The 20,188-nt window shown below is 41.7% G+C and overlaps 1 protein-coding gene across 2 annotated transcripts in view; it reads left to right on the forward strand.

Moving 5' to 3' along the window:
• Nucleotides 1-20,188, forward strand: part of LOC130336630 (integrin alpha-M-like) — a 133,003-nt gene that overhangs the window by 53,497 nt on the left and 59,318 nt on the right. The window contains exons 10-19 of one of the 2 annotated variants that reach the window (XM_056553925.1): nucleotides 1,070-1,143; nucleotides 1,552-1,684; nucleotides 1,777-1,916; nucleotides 2,153-2,290; nucleotides 2,516-2,743; nucleotides 2,961-3,091; nucleotides 3,360-3,505; nucleotides 7,044-7,207; nucleotides 7,853-7,957; nucleotides 15,003-15,076. In XM_056553925.1, coding sequence (XP_056409900.1) covers nucleotides 1,070-1,143; nucleotides 1,552-1,684; nucleotides 1,777-1,916; nucleotides 2,153-2,290; nucleotides 2,516-2,743; nucleotides 2,961-3,091; nucleotides 3,360-3,505; nucleotides 7,044-7,207; nucleotides 7,853-7,957; nucleotides 15,003-15,076 — 1,333 coding nt within the window. The remainder of the gene's footprint in view (nucleotides 1-1,069; nucleotides 1,144-1,551; nucleotides 1,685-1,776; nucleotides 1,917-2,152; nucleotides 2,291-2,515; nucleotides 2,744-2,960; nucleotides 3,092-3,359; nucleotides 3,506-7,043; nucleotides 7,208-7,852; nucleotides 7,958-15,002; nucleotides 15,077-20,188) is intronic. The other variant, XM_056553926.1, reaches the window with a different exon arrangement.

Consider the following 20,188-nt stretch of genomic DNA (forward strand, 5'->3'; position numbering starts at 1 on the left):
TATATATACTGCATTTTATTATTATTGTTTTTATTACAGTTTTTCTATATATACTGCATTTTATTATTATTATTGTTTTTATTACTGTTTTTCTATATTTACTACATTTTATTATTATAATTTTTTTATTACTATTTTTCTATATATATAAACTGCATTTTATTATTGTTTTTATTACTGTTTTTCTATATATATATACTGCATTTTATTATTATTGTTTTTATTACTGTTTTTCTATATATACTGCATTTTATTATTGTGTTTTATTACTGTTTTTCTATATATACTGCATTTTATTATTATTGTTTTTATTACTGTTTTTCTATATATACTGCATTTTATTATTATTATTGTTTTTATTACTGTTTTTCTATATATACTGCATTTTATTATTATTGTTTCTATTACAGTTTTTCTATATATACTGCATTTTATTATTATTGTTTTTATTACTGTTTCTCTATATACATTGCGTTTTATTATAATTTTTTATTACTGTTTTTCTATATACATTGCATTTTATTATTTTTTTTATTACTGTTTTCTATATATACTGCATTTTATTATTATTGTTTCTATTGCTGTTTTTCTACATACATTACATTTTATAATTTTTTTTATTACTGTTTTTCTATTTATTCTGCATTTTATTATATTTTTTATTACTGTTTTTTCTATATACATTGCATTTTATTATTATTGTTTGTATTACTGTTTTTCTATATACATTGCGTTTTATTATAATTTTTTCTTACTTTTTTTCTATATATACTGCATTTTCTTACTTATTAACCCGTATCTATATTGTGCTCATGGTATTCTAACCAGATCTGTAGCAAGGGCCCTGCTACAAAATAAGAACATTTTAGTAAAATCAGCTACACCTTATTTCTATAATTTTGAAGCCATTATTTTTCAATTTGATTATTTAGACACTTATTACCATTTGATTGTTTACACCTTGAGGTCTGATTCATTTATTTCTCTTTCACAAATTATTTGTCACTTTGGGTACAGTGTTCACTTCTTTTCTTGTGCAGCCACCCAATTACCTCTCGTGTCTCTCTAGGTACTCAGTCTCTCAGCGGACAATCCTTTGAGATGGAGTTTTCTCAGGAGGGGTTCAGCGTAGCCCTAACATCGGTGAGTGCATGTACCACTAATGGACTGCAGTACTAGGCTTCACCTATAGAGGTCACCTTTCCTGGGTCCTAAATGTGACTCCCAATGTTCACATACTCCCATGACGTACTGTAGGGACACATAGTATGAAGAGCACAAAATCACAAGGAAAACTGAATAAAAAAAAAACAAATAAAAGACAAAGAAAGGAAAAAGGTAACAACTAAGTGACCCTAATCTTCCCCTAGATCTTCCCATAAACACTAATCTAAATTGCACTGCCCCTATAATTGCCCTGTAACAGCCCTCTGCTTAACGGTACTAAAGCGTAAAGGAAGGAACGAAGACCCAGAAAAATACAACTGAGGCCAAAGTCTGAATATGGGGAGATATCTCCCCATATAATATAATTCTGTATTTCTTCTTTAGGATGGGGCCCTCCTTGGAGCTGTTGGGGCCTATGGCTGGACCGGTGGGGCGTATAGTTACAGGTCGGGGCAGGAGAAGGCCACCTGGATAAATATTACCCAGCATGCTCCTGACATGAAGGACTCCTATATGGGTGAGATCCCACTCTCATACTTATGCAGAAGAAGCCCAGATAGTTCATCACTTCTCAATTTCCTCTGACGTATCTGGATCTGGGTCTTTCAGGTTATTCTCTGCTCCAAGTACAGAGTGACATCATCGCCATGGGGGCCCCGCGGTACCAGCATACTGGAAGGGTCTTTATATTCCAGAGGGACCCCCGTAGCTCACAGTGGAGTCCAGTAGGCCAGGCCACCAGTGAACAGGTGAGTGTTAGAGATGTCAGTGAAATCCACCATGATGAGTGACTGCACCATGTGACTGCATCATGTGACTGTACCATGTGACAGCTGTAGGGTTGTGGAGGGTAGTCATCTGCCGTCTCCTCCTTTCTCTAATCTCCACGGTTCTAGATACAGATTGAGAGGTAAAGGACCCAAAAAAAACTATGTGGAGACTTTGTTCAGGATCCTCTGACTCTTTGTGTACGTTCTCTTTGCAGATCGGATCTTACTTCGGCTCGGCCCTGAGTGTGCTCAGTACAAGTCCATCAGCCTTTGTCTTGGTTGTGGGAGCGCCAACATATTATTCTCCAGTAGCTCCAGGCGGACGGGTCTATCTGTGTCCCATCTCTAGCCGGGTGAGACTTATTATATAGTGTGGGGGGGTTTATGTTATAGATTTGGTGGATCAGATCTGATGGACTTCAGGACTGGAGAAGAATGTGCTGGAGACCCATGGGACACTACAATTCTCTAATGAGGACCATAACAGGCACCCCTCCATTCTTACATTGTAGATGTCACCCCTGGAGCTTTGGAATCTTGACATATAAAGTTTTTATCCCCATTTTTGGTTTTTGTAGGAGATGACCCCTCAGAGAACATCTAAAACCTTCCCCTGCCCAGAGACTCTTCAGGGTGAGAGCAGCCAACCTATGGGTCATTTTGGCTCAGCCATCACCGTTCTACCGGACCTGACTGCCGACCAGTATCCTGAATTAGCTATTGGTGCCCCCTTAGAGGACAATGGTCGAGGAGCTCTGTACATCTTCCCAGGAAAACCTGGTGGCTTCAGGACTTCTTATATACAGGTAAATGGATGAACGCCTACATGTGCAGGATGTTCTCAGGAGTATCAGGGGTAAGGGTGTGTTCACACAAGGGAAACCCTCTCAACAAACACCTCAAACTCAGTGTGGAATTTATTTTGCCATCTTTGGTGCTGATTTTGATGTGGTTTTTCATGTGGTTTTGAGGCCTTTTTTTTTATACACAAATGTTTAAATGTATCACCATATCATTCTCCAGCGCATTTCAGGAAGTCTTCTGGGAGGTGGAGCTCAGTTCTTTGGAAGGTCGGTGGCTGGTGACATAGACATGACAGGCGATGGTCTGCCAGATGTGACTGTGGGGGGTGAAGGCGTCGCTGTCATACTGAGGTAAGAAGACTTCTGCCCATGGGTCTTTATTACCAGACTGCTCTGTGCTGAGATGTCTCATAGGAAACAACATGAGTTTAGGTGGCTCACCAGGTGATGACCACTATGGTGCCCATATTGGATGTTCCCAGATATAACAGGATCATAATTATCAGTAGGAGATGACTACAGGGCGTTATGTTTGGATGGATCTTGAGTTTTGGGAGAAATGCCCCTTTGACCCATTTTGTTCTTTGTCTTCCTTGTTGATGATGTTTCTCTGGTTTAGATCTCGGCCCGTCCTCCAGGTTTCGGTGTCCATGACATTCAGTCCACACAAGTTTCCACTTTCTTCATTTGAATGTGGAGAAAATATCCAACAACACACGACAGAGATAAATGTCTGCTTCAACAATGAGCAAAAGAGCCGTGGAGGTGAGGTGGAAACAACCGAGGAATGGGCCGAACATAGGAAAATATTCCCGCTACAGTATAGGAGAAGGAACGATATGGGGTCAGGAATAGATGGGTCCAGTAGAGGATCCTCCACTATAGAAGGAATGATATGGGGTCAGGATTAGATGGGTTCAGTAGAGGATCCTCCACTATAGAAGGAATGATATGGGGTCAGGATTAGATGGGTCCAGTAGAGGATCCTCCACTATAGAAGGGATGATATGGGGTCAGGATTAGATGGGTCCAGTAGAGGAACCTCCACTATAGAAGGAATGATATGGGGTCAGTAATATATGGGTCCAGTAGAGGATCCTCCACTATAGAAGGAATGATATGGGGTCAGGATTAGATGGGTCCAGTAGAGGATCCTCCACTACAGAAGGAATGATATGGGGTCAGGATTAGATGGGTCCAGTAGAGGATCCTCCACTATAGAAGGATTGATATGGGGTCAAGATTAGATGGGTCCAGTAGAGGATCCTCCACTATAGAAGGATTGATATGGGGTCAGGATTAGTTGGGTCCAGTAGAGGATCCTCCACTATAGGAGAATGAATGATATGGGGTCAGGATTAGATGGGTCCAGTAGAGGATCCTCCACTATAGAAGGGATGATATGGGGTCAGGATTAGATGGGTCCAGTAGAGGATCCTCCACTATAGAAGGAATGATATGGGGTCAGGATTAGATGGGTCCAGTAGAGGATCCTCCACTATTGAAGTAAAGATATGGGGTCAGGATTAGATGGGTCTAGTAGAGGATCCTCCACTATAGGAAAAGGGATGATATGGGGTCAGGATTAGATGGGTTCAGTAGAGGATCCTCCACTATAGAAGGAATGATATGGGGTCAGGATTAGATGGGTCCAGTAGAGGATCCTCCACTATAGAAGGAATGATATGGGGTCAGGATTAGATGGATCCAGTAGAGGATCCTCCACTATAGAAGGAATGATATGGGGTCAGGATTAGATGGGTTCAGTAGAGGATCCTCCACTATAGAAGGAATGATATGGGGTCAGGATTAGATGGGTTCAGTAGAGGATCCTCCACTATAGAAGGAATGATATGGGGTCAGGATTAGATGGGTCCAGTAGAGGATCCTCCACTATAGAAGGAATGATATGGGGTCAGGATTAGATGGATCCAGTAGAGGATCCTCCACTATAGAAGGAATGATATGGGGTCAGGATTAGATGGGTCCAGTAGAGGATCCTCCACTATAGAAGGAATAATATGGGGTCAGTAATAGATGGGTCCAGTAGAGGATCCTCCACTATAGAAGGAATGATATGGGGTCAGGATTAGATGGATCCAGTAGAGGATCCTCCACTACAGAAGGAATGATATGGGGTCAGGATTAGATGGGTTCAGTAGAGGATCCTCCACTATAGAAGGAATGATATGGGGTCAGGATTAGATGGGTCCAGTAGAGGATCCTCCACTATAGAAGGAATGATATGGGGTCAGGATTAGATGGGTCCAGTAGAGGATCCTCCACTATTGAAGTAAAGATATGGGGTCAGGATTAGATGGGTCCAGTAGCGGATCCTCCACTATAGGAAAAGGGATGATATGGGGTCAGGATTAGATGGGTCCAGGAGAGGATCTTACACTATAGAAGAAGGAATGATATGGGATCAGGATTAGATGGGTCCAGTAGAGGATCCTCCACTATAGAAGGGATGATATGGGGTCAGGATTAGATGGGTCCAGTAGAGGATCCTCCACTATAGAAGGGATGATATGGGGTCAGGATTAGATGGGTCCAGTAGAGGATCCTCCACTATAGAAGGGATGATATGGGGTCAGGATTAGATGGGTCCAGTAGAGGATCCTCCACTATAGAAGGGATGATATGGGGTCAGGAATAGATGGGTCCAGTAGAGGATCCTCCACTATAAGAGAAGGAATGATATGGAGTCAGGATTAGATGGGTCCAGTAGAGGATACTCCACTATAGAAAGAATGATATGGGGTCAGGATTAGATGGGTCCAGTAGAGGATCCTCCACTATAGAAAGAATGATACGGGTTCAGGATAAGATGGGTGCAGTAGAGGATCCTCCACTATAGGAGAAGGAATGATATGGGGTCAGGATTAGATGGGTCCAGTAGAGGATCCTCCACTATAGAAAGAATGATATGGGGTCAGGATTACATGGATCCAGTAGAGGATCCTCCACTATAGAAGGGATGATATGGGATTAGGATTAGATGGGTCCAGTAGAGGATCCTCCACTATAGAAGGAATGATACGGGGTCAGGATTAGATGGGTCCAGTAGAGGACCCTCCACTATAGAAGGAATGATAGATATGGGGTCAGGATTAGATGGGTCCAGTGGAGGATCCTCCACTATAGAAGGGAAGATATGGGGTCAGAATTAGATGGGTCCAGTAGAGGATCCTCCACTATAGAAGGGAAGATATGGGGTCAGGATTAGATGGGTCCAGTAGAGGATCCTCCACTATAGAAGGAATGATATGGGGTCAGGATTAGATGGGTCCAGTAGAGGATCCTCCACTATAGAAGGAATGATATGGGGTCAGGATTAGATGGGTCCAGTAGAGGATCCTCCACTATAGAAGAAATGATACAGGGTCAGGATTAGATGGGTCCAGTAGAGGATCCTCCACTATAGAAGGGAAGATATGGGGTCAGGATTAGATGGGTCCAGTAGAGGATCCTCCACTATAAGAGAAGGAATGATATGGGGTCAGGATTAGATGGGTCCAGTAGAGGATCCTCCACTATAGAAAGAATGATATGGGGTCAGGATTAGATGGATCCAGTAGAGGATCCTCCACTATAGAAGGGATGATATGGGATTAGGATTAGATGGGTCCAGTAGAGGATCCTCCACTATAGAAGGAATGATACGGGGTCAGGATTAGATGGGTGCAGTAGAGGATCCACCACTATAGGAGAAGGAATGATATGGGGTCAGGATTAGATGGGTCCAGTAGAGAATCCTCCACTATAGAAGGAATGATAGATATGGGGTCAGGATTAGATGGGTCCAGTGGAGGATCCTCCACTATAGAAGGGAAGATATGGGGTCAGGATTAGATGGGTCCAGTAGAGGATCCTCCACTATAGAAGGAATAATATGGGGTCAGGGTTAGAGGGGTCCAGTAGAGGATCCTCCACTATAGAAGGAATGATATGGGGTCAGGATTAGATGGGTCCAGAAGAGGATCCTCTACTATAGAAGGAATGATATAGGTTCAGGATTAGATGGGTCCAGTAGAGGATCCTCCACTATAGAAGAAATTATACGGGGTCAGGATTAGATGGGTCCAGTTCAGGATCCTCCACTATAGAAGGAATGATATGGGGTCATGATTAGATGGGTCCAGTAGAGGATCCTCCACTATAGAAGGAATGATATGGGGTCAGGATTAGTTGGGTCCAGTAGAGGATCCTCCACTATAGAAGGAATGATAGATATGGGGTCAGGATTAGATGGGTCCAGTAGAGGATCCTCCAGTTCCCACCAATTGTCTCTTTATTCCAGGTGAGACCTCGGCCTCGGTACAGTACACCATTCTGTTGGATGCAGGCCGTACCCAGACTCGTGCCGTCTTCTCTGACACCCCACAACCCAACACCCGTCTGATAAATTCATCTCAGGAACTCCAAAGAAGACAACAGTGCATCAAATACAAGATTGTCCTTCCTGTTAGTATTGTGAGGTGCATGAGAAGGCAGTGTATGGGGGATAGTGTATGAGGGATAGTGAATTAGGGAGCTGCATGGGGGGGCAGTGTATGGGAGATAGTGTATGAGGATAGTGTATGGGGGATAGTGTATGGGGAGCGCTGTATGCGGGGGCAGTGTATGGGGATAGTGTATGGGGATAGTGTATGGGACAGTGTATGAGGATAGTGTATGGAGATAGTGTATGGGGGATAGTGTATGGGGAGCGCTGTATGCGGGGGCAGTGTATGAGGATAGTGTATGGAGATAGTGTATGAGGATAGTGTATGGGGAGCGCTGTATGCGGGGGCAGTGTATGGGGATAGTGTATGGGGATAGTGTATGGGGATAGTGTATGGGGATGGTGTATGGGGATGGTGTATGGGGATGGTGTATGGGGATGGTGTATGGGGATGGTGTATGGGGATGGTGTATGGGGAAGGGGTATGGGGATGGTGTATGGGGATGGTGTATGGGGATGGTGTATGGGGATGGGGTATGGGGATGGGGTATGGGGATGGTGCATGGGGATGGGTTATGGGGGACACGGTATTTGGGGAACAATAAGGACGCCATGTATTAGGACAATGAAGGTGACCTGCTCATACGTTTCTCTCCCGTCCCCAGGACTGTGTGGAGGACTCTCTCTCTCCTCTCCGTGTCAGTCTAAATTTCTCATTGATTGGAAATCCTGTTCTTAGTGAGGACTCTCGGACCAACTACTCAGGAGAGGTATGAGGCCTGGGGGAGATAGGTGGTGCTGTATGATGGGTGGTAGGAGGGATAGGTGGTGCTGTATGATGGGTGGTAGGAGAGATAGGTGGTGACGTATGATGGGTGGTTGGAGAGATAGGTGGTGATGTATGATGGGTGGTAGGAGGGATAGGTGGTGCTGTATGATGGGTGGTAGGAGAGATAGGTGGTGCTGTATGATGGGTGGTAGGAGAGATAGGTGGTGCTGTATGATGGGTGGTAGGAGGGATAGGTGGTGCTGTATGATGGGTGGTAATAGAGATAGGTGGAGCTGTATGATGGGTGGTAGGAGGGATAGGTGGTGCTGTATGATGGGTGGTAATAGAGATAGGTGGAGCTGTATGATGGGTGGTAGGAGGGATAGGTGGTGCTGTATGATGGGTGGTAATAGAGATAGGTGGAGCTGTATGATGGGTGGTAGGAGGGATAGGTGGTGCTGTATGATGGGTGGTAGGAGAGATAGTTGGTGCTGTATGATGGGTGGTAGGAGAGATAGGTGATGCTGTATGATGGGTGGTAGGAGAGATAGGTGGTGCTGTATGATGGGTGGTAGGAGAGATAGGTGGTGCTGTATGATGGGTGGTAGGAGGGATAGGTGGTGCTGTATGATGGGTGGTAGGAGGGATAGGTGGTGCTATATGATGGGTGGTAATAGAGATAGGTGGTGTTGTACGATGGATGGTAGGAGAGATAGGTGGTGCTGTATGATGGGTGGTAGGAAAGATAGGTGGTGCTGTATGATGTGTGGTAGGAGAGATAGGTGGGGTTGTACGATGGATGGTAGGAGAGATAGGTGGAGGTGTATGATGGATGGTAGGAGAGATAGGTGGTGATGTATGATGGGTGGCTGGAGAGATAGGTGGTGATGCGTGATGGGTGGCTGGAAAGATAGGTGGTGTTGTATGATGGGTAGAAGAAGAGATAGGTGGTGCTGTATGATGGGTGGTAGGAGAGATATGTGGTGCTGTATGTTGGGTGGTAGGAGAGATAGGTGGTGCTGTATGATGGGTGGTAGGAGAGATAGGTGGTGCTGTATGATGGGTGGTAGGAGGGGTAGGTGGTGCTGTATGATGGGCGGTAGGAGAGATAGGTGGTGCTGTATGATGGGTGGCTGGAGAGATAGGTGGTGCTGTATGATGGGTGGTAGGAGAGATAGGTGGTGCTGTATGATGGGTGGTTGGAGAGATAGGTGGTGATGTATGATGGGTGGTAGGAGGGATAGGTGGTGCTGTATGATGGGTGGTAGGAGAGATATGTGGTGCTGTATGATGGGTGGTAGGAGAGATATGTGGTGCTGTATGATGGCTGGTTGGAGAGATAGGTGGTGCTGTATGATGGGTGGTAGGAGAAATAGGTGGTGCTGTATGATGGGTGGTAGGAGAGATAGGTGGTGCTGTATGATGGGTGGTAGGAGAGATAGGTGGTGCTGTATGATGGGTGGTTGGAGAAATAGGTGGTGCTGTATGATGGCTGGTTGGAGAGATAGGTGGTGCTGTATGATGGATGGTAGGAGAGATAGGTGGTGCTGTATGATGGCTGGTTGGAGATATAGGTGGTGCTGTATGATGGGTGGTAGGAGAGATAGGTGATGCTGTATGATGGGTGGTTGGAGAGATAGGTGGTGCTGTATGATGGGTGGTAGGAGAGATAGGTGATGCTGTATGATGGCTGGTTGGAGAGATAGGTGGTGCTGTATGATGGATGGTAGGAGAGATAGGTGGTGGTGCTGTATGATGGCTGGTTGGAGATATAGGTGGTGCTGTATGATGGGTGGTAGGAGAGATAGGTGATGCTGTATAATGGGTGGTAGGAGAGATAGGTGATGCTGTATGATGGGTGGTAGGACAGATAGGTGATGCTGTATGATGGGTGGTAGGAGAGATAGGTGATGCTGTATGATGGGTGGTAGGACAGATAGGTGATGCTGTATGATGGGTGGTAGGAGAGATAGGTGGTGATATATGATCGGTGGTAGGAGAGATAGGTGGTGCTGTATGATGGGTGGTAGGAGAGATATGTGGTGCTGTATGATGGGTGGTAGGAGAGATAGGTGGTGGGGGAGGATAGGTGGTGCTGTATGATGGGTGGCAGGAGAGATAGGTGGTGCTGTTTGATGGGTGGTAGGAGGGATAGGTGGTGGGGGAGGATAGGTGGTGCTGTATGATGGGTGGCAGGAGAGATAGGTGGTGATGTATGGTGGGTGGTAGGAGGGATAGGTGGTGCTGTATGATGGGTGGTAGTAGAGATATGTGGTGCTGTTTGATGGGTGGTAGGAGAGATAGGTGGTGATGTATGGTGGGTGGAAGGAGGGATAGGTGGTGCTGTATGATGGCTGGTAGGAGAGATAGGTGGTGCTGTGTGATGGGTGGTTGGAGAGATAGGTGGTGCTGTATGATGGCTGGATGGAGAGAGATGTGGTGCTGTATGATGGCTGGTTGGAGAGATAGGTGGTGCTGTATGATGGGTGGTTGGAGAGATAGGTGGTGCTGTATGATGGCTGGTTGGAGAGAGATGTGGTGCTGTATGATGGCTGGTTGGAGAGATAGGTGGTGCTGTATGATGGGTGGTTGGAGAGATAGGTGGTGCTGTATGATGGGTGGTAGGAGAGATAGGTGGTGCTGTGTGATGGGTGGTTGGAGAGATAGGTGGTGCTGTATGATGGCTGGTTGGAGAGATATGTGGTGCTGTATGATGGCTGGTTGGAGAGATAGGTGGTGCTGTATGATGGGTGGTAGGAGAGATAGGTGGTGCTGTATGATGGATGGTAGGAGAGATAGGTGGAGCTGTATGATGGGTGGTAGGAGAGATAGCTGGAGCTGTATGATGGTTGGTAGGAGGGATAGGTGGTGCTGTATGATGGGTGGTAGGAGAGATAGGTGGTGATATATGATGGGTGGTAGGAGAGATAGGTGGTGCTGTATGATGGGTGGTAGGAGAGATATGTGGTGCTGTATGTTGGGTGGTAGGAGAGATAGGTGGTGCTGTATGATGGGTGGTAGGAGAGATAGGTGGTGCTGTATGATGGGTGGTAGGAGGGGTAGGTGGTGCTGTATGATGGGCGGTAGGAGAGATAGGTGGTGCTGTATGATGGGTGGCTGGAGAGATAGGTGGTGCTGTATGATGGGTGGTAGGAGAGATAGGTGGTGCTGTATGATGGGTGGTTGGAGAGATAGGTGGTGATGTATGATGGGTGGTAGGAGGGATAGGTGGTGCTGTATGATGGGTGGTAGGAGAGATATGTGGTGCTGTATGATGGGTGGTAGGAGAGATATGTGGTGCTGTATGATGGCTGGTTGGAGAGATAGGTGGTGCTGTATGATGGGTGGTAGGAGAAATAGGTGGTGCTGTATGATGGGTGGTAGGAGAGATAGGTGGTGCTGTATGATGGGTGGTAGGAGAGATAGGTGGTGCTGTATGATGGGTGGTTGGAGAAATAGGTGGTGCTGTATGATGGCTGGTTGGAGAGATAGGTGGTGCTGTATGATGGATGGTAGGAGAGATAGGTGGTGCTGTATGATGGCTGGTTGGAGATATAGGTGGTGCTGTATGATGGGTGGTAGGAGAGATAGGTGATGCTGTATGATGGGTGGTAGGACAGATAGGTGATGCTGTATGATCGGTGGTAGGAGAGATAGGTGGTGCTGTATGATGGGTGGTAGGTGAGATATGTGGTGCTGTATGATGGGTGGTAGGAGAGATAGGTGGTGGGGGAGGATAGGTGGTGCTGTATGATGGGTGGCAGGAGAGATAGGTGGTGCTGTTTGATGGGTGGTAGGAGAGATAGGTGGTGATGTATGGTGGGTGGTAGGAGGGATAGGTGGTGCTGTATGATGGGTGGTAGGAGAGATATGTGGTGCTGTTTGATGGGTGGTAGGAGAGATAGGTGGTGCTGTATGATGGGTGGTAGGAGGGGTAGGTGGTGCTGTATGATGGCTGGTTGGAGAGATATGTGGTGCTGTATGATGGCTGGTTGGAGAGATAGGTGGTGCTGTATGATGGGTGGTAGGAGGGATAGGTGGTGCTGTATGATGGGTGGTAGGAGAGATAGGTGGTGCTGTATGATGGCTGGTAGGAGAGATAGGTGGTGCTGTGTGATGGGTGGTTGGAGAGATAGGTGGTGCTGTATGATGGCTGGTTGGAGAGATAGGTGGTGCTGTATGATGGGTGGTAGGAGAGATAGGTGGTGCTGTATGATGGGTGGTAATAGAGATAGGTGGAGCTGTATGATGGGTGGTAAGAGGGATAGGTGGTGCTGTATGATGGGTGGTAGGAGAGATAGGTGGAGCTGTATGATGGGTGGTAGGAGGGATAGGTGGTGCTGTATGATGGGTGGTAGGAGAGATAGGTGGAGCTGTATGATGGGTGGTAGGAGGGATAGTTGGTGCTGTATGATGGCTGGTTGGAGAGATATGTGGTGCTGTATGATGGCTGGTTGGAGAGATAGGTGGTGCTGTATGATGGGCGGTAGGAGAAATATGGGGTGCTGTATGATGGATGGTAGGAGAGATAGGTGGTGATGTATGATGGGTGGTTGGAGAGATATGTGGTGATGTATGATGGGTGGTAGGAGAGATAGGTGGTGATATATGATGGGAGGTAGGAGAGATAGGTGTTGCTGTATGATGGGTGGTAGCAGGGATAGGGGGTGCTGTATGATGGGTGGTAGGGGAGATAAGTGGTGATGTATGATGGGTGTTTGGAGAGATATGTGGTGCTGTATGATGGGTAGTAGGAGGGATAGGTGGTACTGTATGATGGGTGGTAGGGGAGATAAGTGGTGTTGTATGATGGGTGGTTGGAGAGATAGGTGGTGATGTATGATGGGTGGTAGGAGGGATAGGGGGTGCTGTATGATGGGTGGCTGGAGAGATAGGTGGTGATATATGATGGGTGGTAGGAGAGATAGGTGGTGATATATGATCGGTGGTAGGAGAGATAGGTGGTGGAGGAGGATAGGTGGTGCTGTATGATGGGTGGCAGGAGAGATAGGTGGTGCTGTTTGATGGGTGGTAGGAGAGATAGGTGGTGATATATGATCGGTGGTAGGAGAGATAGGTGGTGCTGTATGATGGGTGGTAGGAGAGATATGTGGTGCTGTATGATGGGTGGTAGGAGAGATAGGTGGTGGGGGAGGATAGGTGGTGCTGTATGATGGGTGGCAGGAGAGATAGGTGGTGCTGTTTGATGGGTGGTAGGAGAGATAGGTGGTGATGTATGGTGGGTGGTAGGAGGGATAGGTGGTGCTGTATGATGGGTGGTAGGAGAGATATGTGGTGCTGTTTGATGGGTGGTAGGAGAGATAGGTGGTGATGTATGGTGGGTGGTAGGAGGGATAGGTGGTGCTGTATGATGGGTGGTAGGAGAGATATGTGGTGCTGTTTGATGGGTGGTAGGAGAGATAGGTGGTGCTGTATGATGGGTGGTAGGAGGGGTAGGTGGTGCTGTATGATGGCTGGTTGGAGAGATATGTGGTGCTGTATGATGGCTGGTTGGAGAGATAGGTGGTGCTGTATGATGGGTGGTAGGAGAGATAGGTGGTGCTGTATGATGGCTGGTAGGAGAGATAGGTGGTGCTGTGTGATGGGTGGTTGGAGAGATAGGTGGTGCTGTATGATGGCTGGTTGGAGAGATAGGTGGTGCTGTATGATGGGTGGTAGGAGAGATAGGTGGTGCTGTATGATGGGTGGTAATAGAGATAGGTGGAGCTGTATGATGGGTGGTAAGAGGGATAGGTGGTGCTGTATGATGGGTGGTAGGAGAGATAGGTGGAGCTGTATGATGGGTGGTAGGAGGGATAGGTGGTGCTGTATGATGGGTGGTAGGAGAGATAGGTGGAGCTGTATGATGGGTGGTAGGAGGGATAGTTGGTGCTGTATGATGGCTGGTTGGAGAGATATGTGGTGCTGTATGATGGCTGGTTGGAGAGATAGGTGGTGCTGTATGATGGGCGGTAGGAGAAATATGGGGTGCTGTATGATGGATGGTAGGAGAGATAGGTGGTGATGTATGATGGGTGGTTGGAGAGATAGGTGGTGATATATGATGGGAGGTAGGAGAGATAGGTGTTGCTGTATGATGGGTGGTAGCAGGGATAGGGGGTGCTGTATGATGGGTGGTAGGGGAGATAAGTGGTGATGTATGATGGGTGTTTGGAGAGATATGTGGTGCTGTATGATGGGTAGTAGGAGGGATAGGTGGTGCTGTATGATGGGTGGTAGGGGAGATAAGTGGTGTTGTATGATGGGTGGTTGGAGAGATAGGTGGTGATGTATGATGGGTGGTAGGAGGGATAGGGGGGGCTGTATGATGGGTGGCTGGAGAGATAGGTGGTGATATATGATGGGAGGTAGGAGGGATAGGGGGTGCTGTATGATGGGTGGTAGGAGAGATAGGTGGTGCTGTATGATGGGTGGTAGGAGAGATAGGTGGTGATATATGATGGGAGGTAGGAGAGATAGGTGGTGCTGTATGATGGGTGGTAGGAGAGATAGGTGGTGCTGTATGATGGATGGTAGGGGAGATAAGTGGTGATGTATGATGGGTGGTTGGAGAGATAGGTGGTGCTGTATGATGGGTGGTAGGGGAGATAAGTGGTGATGTATGATGGGTGGTTGGAAAGATAGGTGGTGCTGTATGATGGGTGGTAGGAGAGATAGGTGGTGCTGTGTGATGGGTGGTAGGAGAGATAGGTGGTGCTGTATGATTGGTGGTAGGAGAGATAGGTGGTGCTGTGTGATGGGTGGTAGGAGAGATAGGTGGTGCTGTATGATTGGTGGTAGGAGAGATAGGTGGTGCTGTGTGATTGGTGGTAGGAGAGATAGGTGGTGCTGTATGATCGGTGGTAGGAGAGATAGGGGGAGATGTATGATGGGTGGTTGGAGAGATAGGTGGTGCTGTATGATCGGTGGTAGGAGAGATAGGGGGAGATATATGATGGGTCTGTGATCTATTTGGCAGATCTGATCAGTTACAGATCACGGAAGTTTCTTCTCTGCCCATTCAGTCCTATAAATTCCCTTTGTAGATTCCCTTTGAGAAGAACTGTGGTGTGGACGGGGTGTGTGAGGACGACCTGAGGATGAGTCTGACCTTCAGCAGGTAAGAACCAACTCCTCTCTACACAGCAGATCTCATCCTGTGTGATATAGGACGAGGACATGGAAGTCTGGGGTCATATATGTGCAGGGCCCCGGGAGGGAGTGGTGAATGTGGGGCCGGCCTGATTATATATGTGTATTTAACCACTAAGCTTAAAGCACCTCCAAGGAGCACCCCCAGCGACTGTACTTGAATATGTGGTGGCTACCTGAGGCAATGGCGTGTATATAGTACTGTTGGGGTGCTGTGACTAAAGTAGAGTTTGTGACGAGGGTTTTTATCTCCTGTTATCCTCATCTTTACTAACAGGGTCTTTGGGCACTCTTCACTCCTCACCCCACTGCAGACTTGGTTCTGACTTGCTGTACCACCTGGTCGTGGGATCCTGTGGGGGGTGTTGTCACTCACAATAGATTAGTGCAGCAACTGGGTATCCTTAGGCCTGTCCTCATGTGGTGAGGTGACGGTCCACACCAGGGGTCTGGAGGGGTCCTCCTATCTCCCTCCTCTATAACACTCAACTAACTAGCTCCTCCCCGTCTACCCAGACTTGGGGGTGTGGGGCAGAAGCCCTGATTGGCTGAAGCAGTCATGTGATCCACTCACCATCCTCCTGCACAAACAAGTTAACTCTTTAACACACAAGAGCATTATAGTGCATTGACAATACATTACAGTGCAAGAAATTATACATTTATACCTGAGTAGTGGGCACAGAGCAGACACGCAAGGTGACATCACACATATACAGTATATATATATGTGAGTGTAGAATGTCTTATCCCCTTTTATCATTTATATATATGTAGAATGTCTTATCCCCTTTTATCATTTATATATATGTAGAATGTCTTATCCCCTTTTATCATTTATATATATATGTAGAATGTCTTATCCCCTTTTATCATTTATATATATATATATATATATATGTAGAATGTCTTATCCCCTTTTATCATTTATATATATATGTACAATGTCTTATCCCCTTTTATCATTTATATATATATGTACAATGTCTTATCCCCTTTTATCATTTATATATATATATATATATATATATATGTAGAATGTCTTATCCCCTTTTATCATTTATATATATATAGAATGTCTTATCCCCTTTTATCATTTATATATATATGTAGAATGTCTTATCCCCTTTATCATTTATATATATATGTAGAATGTCTTATCCCCTTTTATCATTTCTATATATGTAGAATGTCTTATCCCCTTTTATCATTTATATATATATATGTAGAATGTCTTATCCCCTTTTATCATTTATATATATATGTAGAATGTCTTATCCCCTTTATCATTTATATATATATGTAGAATGTCTTATCCCCTTTTATCATTTATATATATATATATATATATATATATATATATATATGTAGAATGTCTTATCCCCTTTTATCATTTCTATATATATGTAGAATGTCTTATCCCCTTTTATCATTTCTATATATGTAGAATGTCTTATCCCCTTTTATCATTTATATATATATATGTAGAATGTCTTATCCCCTTTTATCATTTATATATATATGTAGAATGTCTTATCCCCTTTTATCATTTCTATATATATGTAGAATGTCTTATCCCCTTTTATCATTTATATATATGTAGAATGTCTTATCCCCTTTATCATTTATATATATGTAGAATGTCTTATCCCCTTTTATCATTTATATATATGTAGAATGTCTTATCCCCTTTTATCATTTCTATATATATGTAGAATGTCTTATCCCCTTTTATCATTTATATATATGTAGAATGTCTTATCCCCTTTTATCATTTATATATATATGTAGAATGTCTTATCCCCTTTTATCATTTATATATATATATATATGTAGAATGTCTTATCCCCTTTTATCATTTATATATATATGTAGAATGTCTTATCCCCTTTTATCATTTATATATATATATATATATATATATATATGTAGAATGTCTTATCCCCTTTTATCATTTATATATATGTAGAATGTCTTATCCCCTTTTATCATTTATATATATATATGTAGAATGTCTTATCCCCTTTTATCATTTATATATATGTAGAATGTCTTATCCCCTTTTATCATTTATATATATATATATAGAATGTCTTATCCCCTTTTATCATTTATATATATATGTAGAATGTCTTATCCCCTTTATCATTTATATATATATGTAGAATGTCTTATCCCCTTTTATCATTTATATATATATGTAGAATGTCTTATCCCCTTTTATCATTTATATATATATATGTAGAATGTCTTATCCCCTTTTATCATTTATATATATATATGTAGAATGTCTTATCCCCTTTTATCATTTATATATATATATATATGTAGAATGTCTTATCCCCTTTTATCATTTATATATATGTAGAATGTCTTATCCCCTTTTATCATTTATATATATATGTAGAATGTCTTATCCCCTTTTATCATTTATATATATATGTAGAATGTCTTATCCCCTTTTATCATTTATATATATGTAGAATGTCTTATCCCCTTTTATCATTTATATATATATGTAGAATGTCTTATCCCCTTTTATCATTTATATATATGTAGAATGTCTTATCCCCTTTTATCATTTATATATATGTAGAATGTCTTATCCCCTTTTATCATTTATATATATGTAGAATGTCTTATCCCCTTTTATCATTTATATATATATGTAGAATGTCTTATCCCCTTTTATCATTTATATATATGTAGAATGTCTTATCCCCTTTTATCATTTATATATATGTAGAATGTCTTATCCCCTTTTATCATTTATATATATATATGTAGAATGTCTTATCCCCTTTTATCATTTATATATATATGTAGAATGTCTTATCCCCTTTTATCATTTATATATATGTAGAATGTCTTATCCCCTTTTATCATTTATATATATATATATAGAATGTCTTATCTCCTTTTATCATTTATATATATATGTAGAATGTCTTATCCCCTTTTATCATTTATATATATGTAGAATGTCTTATCCCCTTTATCATTTATATATATATATGTAGAATGTCTTATCCCCTTTTATCATTTATATATATATGTAGAATGTCTTATCCCCTTTTATCATTTATATATATGTAGAATGTCTTATCCCCTTTTATCATTTATATATATGTAGAATGTCTTATCCCCTTTTATCATTTATATATATGTAGAATGTCTTATCCCCTTTTATCATTTATATATATATATGTAGAATGTCTTATCTCCTTTTTTCATTTATATATATATATATGTAGAATGTCTTATCTCCTTTTTTCATTTATATATATATATGTAGAATGTCTTATCTCCTTTTATCATTTATATATATATGTAGAATGTCTTATCCCCTTTTATCATTTATATATATATATATGTAGAATGTCTTATCTCCTTTTATCATTTATATATATATGTAGAATGTCTTATCCCCTTTTATCATTTATATATATATATGTAGAATGTCTTATCCCCTTTTATCATTTATATATATGTAGAATGTCTTATCCCCTTTTATCATTTATATATATATGTAGAATGTCTTATCCCCTTTTATCATTTATATATATATGTAGAATGTCTTATCCCCTTTTATCATTTATATATATATGTAGAATGTCTTATCCCCTTTTATCATTTATATATATGTAGAATGTCTTATCCCCTTTTATCATTTATATATATATATATAGAATGTCTTATCTCCTTTTATCATTTATATATATATGTAGAATGTCTTATCCCCTTTTATCATTTATATATATGTAGAATGTCTTATCCCCTTTATCATTTATATATATATATGTAGAATGTCTTATCCCCTTTTATCATTTATATATATATGTAGAATGTCTTATCCCCTTTTATCATTTATATATATGTAGAATGTCTTATCCCCTTTTATCATTTATATATATGTAGAATGTCTTATCCCCTTTTATCATTTATATATATATATGTAGAATGTCTTATCTCCTTTTATCATTTATATATATATGTAGAATGTCTTATCCCCTTTTATCATTTATATATATATATGTAGAATGTCTTATCCCCTTTTATCATTTATATATATATATGTAGAATGTCTTATCCCCTTTTATCATTTATATATATGTAGAATGTCTTATCCCCTTTTATCATTTATATATATGTAGAATGTCTTATCCCCTTTTATCATTTATATATATATATGTAGAATGTCTTATCCCCTTTTATCATTTATATATATGTAGAATGTCTTATCCCCTTTTATCATTTATATATATATATGTATAATGTCTTATCCCCTTTTATCATTTATATATATATATGTAGAATGTCTTATCCCCTTTTATCATTTATATATATGTAGAATGTCTTATCCCCTTTTATCATTTATATATATATATATGTAGAATGTCTTATCCCCTTTTATCATTTATATATATATATGTAGAATGTCTTATCCCCTTTTATCATTTATATATATATGTAGAATGTCTTATCTCCTTTTATCATTTCTATATATGTAGAATGTCTTATCCCCTTTTATCATTTATATATATATGTAGAATGTCTTATCCCCTTTTATCATTTATATATATGTAGAATGTCTTATCCCCTTTTATCATTTATATATATATGTAGAATGTCTTATCTCCTTTTATCATTTATATATATGTAGAATGTCTTATCCCCTTTTATCATTTATATATATATGTAGAATGTCTTATCTCCTTTTATCATTTATATATATATGTAGAATGTCTTATCCCCTTTTATCATTTATATATATATGTAGAATGTCTTATCCCCTTTTATCATTTATATATATGTAGAATGTCTTATCTCCTTTTATCATTTATATATATGTAGAATGTCTTATCCCCTTTATCATTTATATATATATATATATATATATATATATATGTAGAATGTCTTATCCCCTTTTATCATTTATATATATATGTAGAATGTCTTATCCCCTTTTATCATTTATATATATGTAGAATGTCTTATCTCCTTTTATCATTTATATATATGTAGAATGTCTTATCTCCTTTTATCATTTATATATATATGTAGAATGTCTTATCCCCTT

The sequence above is a fragment of the Hyla sarda genome, unplaced genomic scaffold, assembly GCF_029499605.1.
Source record: "Hyla sarda isolate aHylSar1 unplaced genomic scaffold, aHylSar1.hap1 scaffold_486, whole genome shotgun sequence".
Classification (NCBI taxonomy): domain Eukaryota; kingdom Metazoa; phylum Chordata; class Amphibia; order Anura; family Hylidae; genus Hyla; species Hyla sarda.